This window comes from Cynoglossus semilaevis, chromosome 14 (assembly GCF_000523025.1).
Source record: "Cynoglossus semilaevis isolate Cse_v1.0 chromosome 14, Cse_v1.0, whole genome shotgun sequence".
Classification (NCBI taxonomy): domain Eukaryota; kingdom Metazoa; phylum Chordata; class Actinopteri; order Pleuronectiformes; family Cynoglossidae; genus Cynoglossus; species Cynoglossus semilaevis.
Window position 1 is genome coordinate 21,968,843 of NC_024320.1, and position 11,586 is coordinate 21,980,428.

Below are 11,586 nucleotides of genomic sequence, written 5' to 3' on the forward strand. Positions count from 1 at the left end.
ACGGTCAACTCACCGTCGTCCACATGGACGGTCACATCACATCACATCACATCAGTGTGGTGTCAAAATCAAACAATCAAGTTCAGGAGACGTTCTCCAACATCATGAACCTCATCACCTCAGCACTTAGTTGTTACATTTATTTAAAATTTCCAAAAAAAAATTTAAATAATCAGATTTTAAATCTCCCTTCAGTCTGAGGTAAACGTGATAAATCAGCTACAACAGCGTGCAGACATTAAACCTCTCACGTGTTCAGTTACAGTTTCTTTTCATTCAAATAAAAACATAAAACACACAATAAAAACTTACAATAAAAACTTACTTGTTGCCAGTTCCATAAAACGTGGGCAGCACATGCTCTTTACATGACCATTCATTCTCCTCTGAGTATCACAGGCAAATTGCGGGGACTTGTTATAATCACACTGCTTTAAAAGTTTTTGGTTTTTTTTTTTCTCTTCAACTCTAAAACCACACATTTGTCATTGAGGAAATGACGTGCACTTTGTGAGGCAACTAAATTTCCCAGAATTTCCTCCTTTTTTTTTTTTACAGTGCATTTTCTCTCTCTCTTTCTCTCTGTCTCTCTCTGTCTCTTTGACTCTGACTCTTGATTGACGCTGGACAACGTCCCTGCATGTCTCTGTGGTGGGCAGACATGTCCAGACACCTCATGCTAATGTTACAGGTGTGCTAGTGAAATGAATGGAACCTGTGCTACTTCCTCTTTCTTTGTATTTGTGTTTCTATATATATATATATACTTAAATATAAGTATATACGTATATATAGATTTAAATATAAAAGTTTCTATACATATATATCAATATATATATATAGAAACTTTTATATTTAAGTCCAGATCAGTGCCGGCTCGTACAAAAATAAAACAGGTTTATTTTAAACTGATCTTCAGAGAAACAGTGGCTTTTTATCACTTTCTGTGCTAATGTAGCTATTTGTGGAATATTGTTGTTTTTTTATAGCTGGGTTAAGTTTTTTTTTTCCTTTTTATACATATATTTTTTCCTTTGGCTAAGAAGCTGTTTTCAGAATAGCTCTTTTCATCCCTTTTATTCCTTTTATCCTATATTTTTTCCACTTGTACCTTTCACTCTACGTCGAGGTTGTTCATCGTAACTGAACTACTGTGTTTCTCATGGTCTTCTGAAAACATGATTTATTTTCTGTGGTCGTTTCATGATCGTCTGTCATCACATCAATCCTATTTATCACTATGTTGCTGATTTTTGTGAACTTTTAAGCCAGCGTTTTGGCCAAATTGTAAGTTAGCTACGGCTAACTCTAGCTAATCAAACGACGACCAGTGTGACGGATAAATACAACTAAATAAAATGATACGACCGACATAAATTTTCTAAATATGATAATAAACACCATAGTCAACTTTATTAGCAGCGTCATCGGAACATCGCGCTCGTCTTTTAATGCAGAACGCTTGGTCTCCAGGTGGTGGAGCAGTTTTGAAGGCTTCATGGCCTCATTACAGAGCCGCTCGCCACGACAGGAACAACCTGTCGCAGTAAATCCATATTTGAAGATTCCTGGAGTTGTCTGTTAAATGCAGCTTCAACTTCAACTTTCCAGAGACGTTTGTTTTCTGTTCATTTAGCTAGCTGGGGGTGGGGGGGGGGCAGGAGGTCAACTTAGCAGTAACGTATTATGTGTTATCGGCCGCAGCAGATCTTTTAAGATCGTAGCGGATGTAGGTAAGTCATGTGACCGAGTCAAGCATCTTGACATCCATCAGGTGTGAGTCAGATTCAGATAATAAATCAAACGGAAACAATGTGAGTTATGCATCCTGTCTGTGTGCAGGTCGGGGGTCGGGGACCACTGGTTGAGACAACGTTTCTCTACAGTTTAGTTATAGTCATGAACTTAGCAGTAAAATTGTATAAATATAATTCGTTTCACTTTTGATGTGATTTCAGGTCTGGGTTTTAGTCTGGTATATTTATTAATTAATTAATTTAGTTTTTACTATTTGTATTTAGCTATGACTGTCACCTTTGACCTTTGAACCTCTTTAAATCTCTTTAAATTGTTTTTTATTTTTTTATTATTATTCGGAATTTGAGATTTAGCAATTCATCATGAATCGGTTTAAAATCAACACAAACGGAAAAGGAGTTTCCCACAATGCACCGCGAAATCTAGTATACAGCCAATGTACATTAGCCAAGCAAGATATCCCATAATGCATTGTAGTCATGATTATGACTGCGGAGAGAGGGAGGAGCGGAATTCGTCCGTCTGTTTTAATTGTAGTTTCCAAAACCATTTTTCCAATTATCTGATGATTATCCGCTATATATAGTTGCCTGTGGAGGCAGTAGAGAGCAGGGGAAGGAAGGAGTGATTTCTTTCTTTCTACTTGTAAAATGAAAGTTAAAGTTTTGAACAGATCTTTCTTTCTACTTGTAAAATGAAAGTTTTGAACAGACTGTTCCACAGTCACTATTGAAGGTGACATTTTTTACCATCTTTGAAACAGAGGTGTTAAAATTGCACTGCGTTTGTATCACAAAAATACAACTTACTTTATTTCACACTTATAATGATAAGTATAATTATAAATAAATATAATAATTGTTATTGTTATTTAAGGTGTAAAACGCACTCCTCCGCCGACGCTCGTTTGTCTGAGGCCGTGGCACAGGAAGCTGCGAGTTCACAGGATGCATTTCTCAATCAGAAACTTTTACATGTGCGTAAAGTGGGTGTGGCCTTGTAGCAGAAGTAGGCAATATGTCATCTCACCACAAGGTTGACTTTCTGCTGAAGTGAGCTCACATGTACGCAGGATGATGTTGCACATCGTCCTGATCCAGAACAAGAAGGAAGGAGAATAAGGAATATTTAAAATATGGAATTTCTTCTGTGTTGTCAAAACTGCGTACGCACTTCTGCTAATGCATCACTGGGTCGTTCCCAGGCCAGAGTAGTAGACCATAAGTCAGCGCTGTGACTTTATGAAAATCTGCTGAGGGGAGTGACTGACGTGATCTTCATGTTTTCTGGGTTATGTCACATCTGGGTTTAGATTCCAGAGAAGAGACTATTGTTGTTGAGAGATGAGAAGAGAAAAGGGAAACTGAGCGTACCACAGCCCAGTCAGCACTACTTCAGGTGAGGGTTAACCTCGGGGCTTTCCACGTGCGCAGAAGCCCAGAGTTCAAGGAAACAACACTTGGATTCCTGCATGTGTCGACCGCCGCCAACAGAGTGGATGCTTAGATTAGATGCTTAGATAACTTTAACTTCTCACTTCTGGTTCACAAGTTTATCTTTGTGCTTTTCTGGGTCGCTCCGTGTACGAGAACTTCTCTGGTACGATGTGGGTCACGGCGGCCGCCGCGTTTTCACCAAAGTAAAAGTGAGAAGTTGTAGACCACATAACAGAGGCTTACAAGGAAATGCAACCGCAAACACAAAAAAAACAAAAAAAAAAGGAAAAAAATTGCTTCGTTAGATGCAGGATGTTAACTGAGGCTCTTGTTTTTTGTTTTTTTTATTTGTTTTTTGGTTTTAATTTTCAACAGAATTTCGAATTTTACTTGGAGTTTTCACCTTCACGGGAAACGGTAAACACGGTTGTTCAGAAAAGTCCCCTTTTATTCTAACTACATAAATACATCCTTCTAGTAACGTAAAAATGTTTTCACACAAATTGGTGAAGTACATAACCCCCCCATAATTACCCCCCGCCCCCCTCCACCAGGCTTCACTTATAGATGTGACCAGAGACGAGGCTTTTAGTGAGAAACTGTGATGTCAAATTTCTAAAAAAGATGATGAAAAATAAAAGAAAAGAACAGTTCAAATTTCAAAGTTTCGTATTGTATAAAAAAAAACATATTTTAAAAAAATGTTAACATTTTTTCTCTAAAGAAAAATTAAGAAAATATGTTCATAGTCTCAACATTACTCTGGTTTAGTAACATCTGAGGTGGAGCGTCATGTTGTGGTTGAACCTCAGTGTCACAAATAAAATATGTGGAAGAATCTGTTACAGACTTGACTCAATTAAACCCTAAAGAAATCGCGTTTTTGTTTTTTTTTAAATGTATTTTAAAAAAATAAAACAAACAAACAAACAAACAAAAATAACATATAAACATGTTTCAGTGTAAGGACAGAAATCCATACATTCGAATGAATGGATGAGCACAACATCATTGTTTCCCAAAGATTGGGTCGCGGCCCTCAGGTGGGTCGCGAGATTTTTTTTTTTTTGGGTCGTCTCGCATCATGTTTCCCAGGAGTTTACGAATAATGTCTATTGACTTGAGTCGTGGAGTTTTGTGATTTATAATATTATATCCCCAGAAATCATCACTCAGAACTGAATGAAATGTAATTTTAAGTTGAATCTGTAACGTCGCACCTGTGAAACAAAAACAGGTCACAAAATTACCCGCGACACAAACAGTGACAGGGTTGCGTTCAAGACCACAATAAACAATGGTTCAAAAAAAAAAAAAAAATGACCAATGATAAAATAGTATTTATTTTTTTTAATACATTAAATTCATTTTTTTAAGGATTTCACTGTATGGGGTGATCTCTAAATACGCCATGAAAAACTTAGTAGTGTTTTTGACTCGGGAAGTTTTCCAAAATGCTTCATGTTGACATTTTGTAAAAATCAGTCGTCCAACCCTAAGACAGAAAACTACAAGGCTAAAGGTGGTATTAGAAATTAAGCACCAAACAATTAGCTTTTCCATTCATTTTCAATGGAATCATTGTGCAACCTGTTCAGTGGCCGTAATGGACAATGTCAAAAAATACGTCAATCTGACTCTAGTTACTCAAACACATCTCTGGATTCTCACTTTTGTCTGTGTGTGTGTGTGTGTGTGTGTGTTTAAGAACCATTGATCAGTAAAAGATGACGTTACGTATAAGAAGTCTGTGGTTCCATTCACCAGCATTTATACAATCTCAGAGTCCAGTCATGTGACTTATCAATATATATATATATTTATATATATATATATATGTTTAGAGCTATTGTTTGACCATATCTTTATGTTAAAAAACCAAAAAAAAGAAGCAAAAACCTTTTTTTTTCTTTATCGTTAAGCTCTGTTATCAGTAATAGACCTGTGTTTTCTAGCTATATTCTCATGTACAAATATTGATATCAAAAGTTATACAGCACAATTCTCACCAGTTTCCTTTACAAGAACTTTGATTAGTGAACATTTAATGATTCACAACCGTAGATGAAACACAAAACAAAAACAAAATAAAGAAAAAAACAACAAAGTGCCAGCCGTAGAAAAATGAAATATAGATCAGAAACACGTCAACGTAAGTCAGCGTCAGGCACAACCTAAAATAATGGCATCTGTGAAAATGGTCATATTAAAGATGGATACAAACAGCTAAAATCTCTGACAGATTCATGCTTCACTTCACAACCTGAATTTGTCCTTAAAGTGCATGCAATAATAAGCAGTTTTACCAAGTGGGATTTTTGAGACTGTGATGAGATAAACGGGTTGATCGAGCTGATGCCAATTGATCCGACGTTGTTAAAAAATAAATTGATAAACGATAAACGACCGCGGCCCGATGTGAAGGACCACCGTGTGCTGTACGCGTGAACATGGAATTACGAACTCCACGGTTCCAGAAAAGGTTGGTACTAGGGGATGTCCGATAACCGATATCACGATGTTGTCCAAACACTAAAATTTCCCATTCCGATATCAACCGATACCGATATATGCAGCCGTTGGCAGCGCACTGTGCCGCGTCGCAATGACATTAATTCACTTTCGGTTCAGAACTGTTTTTTTTAACATTGTGTTATCGGATTTTCATTATCGGAGGAAAATCCGACTGTTACCGATATATCGCAATCATGCTAATATCGTCCGATAATATTGGTTGGCCGATATTACGAAATATCCCCAGTTGGTACACTTCTAAACAGTGACGTGAAGGCTAATTTCTGCCGACTCGTGTTTCGTCACGCACCGGAAACTAATTCAGAGAAAAAGTTTTGAAGTTGATTTAAAAGTCCCACGTCTGCGACACAGTCTAACACCGCAGCAGATGCAGCCCAGGTTAAAGGTCACATGGTATAAAGCATCCAGTAAAGGCAACGATCTGTCAACTCAAGACAAAAAAATGGCAAAGAATTAAGGTCTGGCGCCATCTTGGCAGCAAAGGCAGAACTCACTGCTGAATGTGCATGAGCTCCAGGATGAAAACCCCACTGTGCTGCAGTACCAGACACAGCCAGATGGGGGTCATTAGGGAGTATTTAGGGAACATCCTGTATCTGTATCCTGCAAATATGAAACTTCACATATATTTTGTGCAAAAATCTCGTCGAGTTCTCTGGGCCGAAACCCGACAGTCGAGTGAAGTAAACGTGACGTAGAGTGCAACTGTTCGGAAATGTTTGGAGCGCAGGTCTTCAACCGACGGTTTGTGATCCCTACTCTGTCCTTGAGGGTACTCCAAGGTGATCGGACAGTTTTTAAAAACGTTTTACCACAGAAATTTCAACCTCTAAATTTAAACGTCGTCGCAGAAACCGCGAAAGCTTTCTGCTGAATTGCATTTTATGCCTTTTAAAAAAAAATCTTCTTTCGTTATTTCCAGCCAATAGGAAGTCATCGTTTTACTTAGTTTATTTGGTGGTATTTTTTCGTGTAGATATTGTGTCTCACAAAGTATAAAGTTTAATGAAAGGTCGGGTCATGATCATATAATGTGCTGATTCTTCAGTTAAAAATATAACTATTAATATATAGCGTGCTGTATATATTTCTGTATACAGTCTAATATCGTAAAAGTATTTTCTGATTCTTTCCTTCATTGCGGTGGCTTTAAAACTTGTAAGTACTTCTTGAGTATTACAGTACCACAGACTGTTGAGCAGAACAAACGGGGGATTCCCACTTTAAGCAGGAACAACTAGCCGACACCGTGACGCAGCTAGCTTCTTTTTCCTCAAATTCTGGAATGTCTTGAATTTCATTTTTAAAAAATGTTTTCTTCCTGTTTTAGACGAAGACAGCGACAGGATGCGGTCGGTCTCTGCGGTTCCTGTGACCCTGTCAGAACGTGTACCAACTTTTCTGGAAGTTGCGTTTGCGTGACTCTAGAGTCCATTGACCTCTGACCCCGGACAGAATCGAGTTCACATTCAGAGCATGAAGTAAATTGACCTGAAATGAAAAAGAACTCTTAAAAAATTAATTAATTAATTAATTAAAAAAAAAAAACACAAAGCAGCCCCCCCCCCCGCCCCCGCCCGTCCCCCGGGGGGGGTGAAGCCCCCCTGCTCACATTCCACAATGTCCCTCCGTGTTCCACACACACATGTACAGTAGCATCAAAAGAACAGGATGAGTTTTTCTACTTAAACATATCAAAGTGCCCATTATACTAAAGTTTCCTGATTTTTACTCATTTCATACCAAAAGGAGGAAATGGCATGGATGAAAAAGAGTCTGTTATTCTGAACACATAAGTTGTTTTTGTTTTTTTGTTTTTTTGAGTTTTTTTTTTTTTTTCCGAGTTACACTGACTAGGTTTGATTTTTATTGACACTTGTTGTAGTTGTTGGTTCTTTTGTTTTTACTTCCCCCAAGTTTCACAAAAAAGAAGTCCTCGTTGCGCGTGAACACCTGGAGTCGAAGATGCGATATCTAAGAGAGAGACGAAAAGCAATAGAGAAGGTAATCCAGCATTGGTCACCGTGGATGTGGCAAACGGTCGAGTGGACGTGAAAAGGACACGGAGTCTAAAAGCCAGTCCACTTTCATCTGTTGTCTTCTTTGGGGAAGTCCAGAGACCCCAGGCTGCCGAAGCCCAGACCTCGACTCTCGGTGTCGAAGCCGTTCACTTCTCTGTCCTGACGTTCCAACAAGTGCTTGATCTTTTCACTGCGTTCCTTCTGAAGTGCCGACAACTCTTCTTCAATCTGACAGGAAAAGGAGAAGACGGGAGAGTGGGGACGTTAGCATAACGCCGCACGAAGACGAAGAACAAGAATGAGGTGGAAACCTGTCGGATTACGAACCAACGACAACAGGACGTACGGCTGAGAACGCAGAATGTAGTCACTAAAACTTAAAAAAAATAAATAAATACAGCACAATAAATAGGGCGGTGGTTTACAAAGTGGAGGCCACTAGGGGGGGCCTCAGAAAACGCAACTTGTGTGACAGTCGGTGTGTTTCAACTTCGGCATAACGATGTCATAATCTGTGCAGATCTGGCGGTTTGCTCGTGTTAACAAGATGCTCTGCGCCTCAAGCTAGCAAGTAGCTAGCTAGTGCAAGAGGCACATGTTTTTGACAAAGAAAAAAAAAACCAAAAGAGCAGCATCATTGTCTTAGCACAACCTTCAGTCATTTTTCCATGCTTGGGACAGACTCTAGGAGGACACAGGAGTGTGCCCCCCAGTGGAGAAAATTAGACATAACCTCCATTTAAGTCTAAACGGTTTAAACAAAAATTGTTGTCTTTAAGGGTGTTTAAAAACACTTAAGATACTTTGACAAATAGAGAAAAAAAATCTGACCAAAAAACTGCTAAAAAAGAAAAACATGAGATGTAAATACAATCGTTTACGATCCCTACAAATCTTGAGCTACAGACAAGACAACTGTCACAATTCATCAACATCTAAGTGAAGCCCCTCCCTCACAGGAACTCTTTGTTTTGGTGATGACTTTCATTTGGTCGAAGACCCTCAGAGTCCGCTCCGTCTTGGACCTACCTTCTGTTCAAGGTGCGCTCTGCGTATGGAGACCTTCTGCTCGAGTTTCTGCAGCTCCCGCTCGTGTTGGGCCTCCATCTGTGACTGGGTTTTTCTCTGGTAGGCGTCCAGGAGCTCCATCTCCTGCTTCAGCTGCTGCTTCAGAGCCTCGCACTCCGTCTCCTGCTCGGCCTCCAGTCTCATCTGAAGACACAAGGGGGCGCCGTGAGAAGTCAAGGTCAAAAACAAAGAGTGCATTTCGTTTGATCTCCACGTACCGATTGCGACGCCATCAGCTCGTTGATGCTGTGCTCGTACTGCTCCGCCAGCACCGCCAGTTTGCGCGTCTGCTCCTCCTTCAGACCTTTCAGGATGCTCTTGTGGTCGCCTTTGGGAGAAACCTCCAGCTGATGGTTCCTTAGTGCTTTGTACTGTTTGTTCTGCACCTTGCAAGTGTCCTGGAACTGTTTCTTGATCTGCATCTCCAGTGTCTGCCCAAAGTTACAACCACAAACACGTGTTGGTCTGTTATGGTCTGACAGTGAGTTAAAACTGAATAATCTCTAAAAAACATTTCTCTGTATCTCGAGATTTGTTAGGAGAACTGGTACTTGTTTTAGAGGGGGATGCTAGTTTGTTGTGTTTTGATCAAATTCATCATACTGGATCATCTGTGTAACTGCACCCTGTGTGTATTCTAGTTGCCCCGCCTCCCCCCGCTAATCGTGGATGACCGAGGGGTCACTATGAAACAAACCTCAGGTGGGTCGCAAGAAAGTTTGTTTTTGGGTCGTCTTGCATCATGTTTCCCAGGAGTTTACGAATAACATCTACTGACTTGGGTCGCAAAGTTTTGTGACTTTTAATATAGGGGTCCCCAGAAAAACAGTTTGGGAAACACTGGTCTAAACGATCAAACTGGTTTTCATTCATGGTACGATTTATGGATTTATTGATTATCGTCCCGGGCCGATAACTCTCTGCCCCCCATTTTGGGAACCACAAATCTCTAGCCATAAAGGACCACAAAGTCTAAATCACATGCAGTTCCTGGGGAACCACAAATCTCTAGCCATAAAGGAATACAAGTAAAAGTAAAGTCTAAATCACATGCAGTTCCTGATACCGTCCCGGGGGGGGCAGTCTGAACATCATCTCTCTCAATGACCTTCCACTACTTTGTCAAAAACCCAACTCCAGGCACCTTGAGGTTCCTGGGCTGCTGCCGTTTCTCCAGACTGTGTTTCCGGTGGAGCTCCCTCTGCCTCCTGTTGTTGTACTCCTCCTGGTTCTCCAGCTCCGTCTGGTGCTGCAGCCGCATCAGTTCACTTCGCAGCTTCTGCAGAATCTGCAGCTGCCTGCGCTCCAGGTCCTGAGTGGACTCGTCGTGACGGATCATCAGGGCGTGCTCCATCTCTTTCTGGGTCCTCTTCTTGTTCAGCTCCTGGAACCAGATGTTTGTTGTCATTAGATCAGTAGACCCTGTCGCCCGTGTTAGTTTTCAAAGACCCCTGGCTGAGTGTGAAATAAAACAAAGGTGAGTCGCAAAGAGCTGACGTTTAAATATATTAAAACCAAGGTTCAGAGAAGTTCTGTACCTCGGAACCTTCGACTGGTTCCGTCGCGGTATCTTAACATGATTTCTTGATATGTCAAGTGTTGGGTTGTGTTTGCTTTTGGTGAGAAAACATCAGAATTTCTAACCAAACTTTAGGAGAAAGTGTTCAGTGACTGAAGCTCTGTGACAGGTTGTGATGTCAGACCACGGTGAAAGACGTGGAGGGGGCGCTCCTGTGGAGGTAGAACTACACCTGCGATGAGGCGTAGAAACGCCTGGGTTTCAGTTCTTAGATGAGACAGAGAAGTGGGGGTGTGGTCTGGTGTGAATTGGTGTAGATGAGACAGAGAAGTGGGGGTGTGGTTTGGTGTGAATTGGTGTGAACTGGTGAGAACTGATCAAAAGTGTTTTCACCTGAGTGGATGATGTGAAAAGAAAGATCTTTACTTCTTTTTGAAGTCGTGGATTTCCCCGTGCATTTCCATTTGTTTTGATGCTTGTTTTACACTCAGCCTAAACTGTGTGTGTTCTCGACCACACGGTCGTCCGGTTTCAACTGGAACTTCTCTTGGATTTTTTTTTTTTGTTGTTTTTTTGCTACAGGTTTTGGTTCACCTCCATCTTCCAGTGAAAGTGAAATAATGTTTGAAAAGAAAGAAAAGAAAAGAACTTTTGTCTTTAAACAAAAACAAAGAGAAAAGAGTCAGTGTTTGTAGAAGAGTTGAGACTAAAGTGGAGGAAAAGAGTTTGATATTCTCATTAACATAGACTGCAGTCTGTCTCCTGACCTTTGACCTACTCCTACGTCTAGACCCCAGTCCTACCTCTCTGAGTTGGTCCTGTTCAAACTCGTGCTTCCTGACCAGGCTCCGGCGTTTCAGGGCCCGGCAGCTGCGGTCGTAGACCAGCCTCTGCTGGGCCAGCAGGTGAGCCTCCTCCTCGGCCTGGGAGCGCTGCATTGTTTCTTTGTGCCTGGACAGACGCTCCTGCTTCTCCTCCTTGGGTGTGCAATGGTCCTCGTTCATCTCCTTCAACCACAGGTGGAATGACGGGAGACGAAAGGGTTAACGTTTGATGACGGTGACAGAGACAGACACGCAGTATTTGACGTGGACATTTACATCTTTGATTTGGTCTCTACAAATCCTGTACTCCTTCTTCTGGCTCTCCAAGAAGTTGGTCAGCTCCTTCTTCTGCTGAGCCACGATCTGCTGCTGGATCCTCCGCCCTTCCGCTGCGACCGCCTTAATCTCATCGGCAATAATGAAGT

The 11,586-nt window shown here is 40.9% G+C and overlaps 1 protein-coding gene across 1 annotated transcript in view; it reads right to left on the reverse strand.

The window, feature by feature from the left end:
• Positions 1 to 7,305: 7,305 nt before the first annotated feature.
• Positions 7,306 to 11,586, reverse strand: part of taok3b (TAO kinase 3b) — a 6,944-nt gene continuing 2,663 nt past the window's right edge. Inside the window, exons 2-7 of the mRNA XM_025062684.1 lie at positions 11,438 to 11,566; positions 11,141 to 11,344; positions 9,963 to 10,202; positions 9,037 to 9,249; positions 8,780 to 8,962; positions 7,306 to 7,978 (exon numbers count right to left, since the gene is read on the reverse strand). Of these exons, the coding sequence (XP_024918452.1) occupies positions 7,817 to 7,978; positions 8,780 to 8,962; positions 9,037 to 9,249; positions 9,963 to 10,202; positions 11,141 to 11,344; positions 11,438 to 11,566 (1,131 nt within the window). The 3' untranslated portion in view covers positions 7,306 to 7,816. The remainder of the gene's footprint in view (positions 7,979 to 8,779; positions 8,963 to 9,036; positions 9,250 to 9,962; positions 10,203 to 11,140; positions 11,345 to 11,437; positions 11,567 to 11,586) is intronic.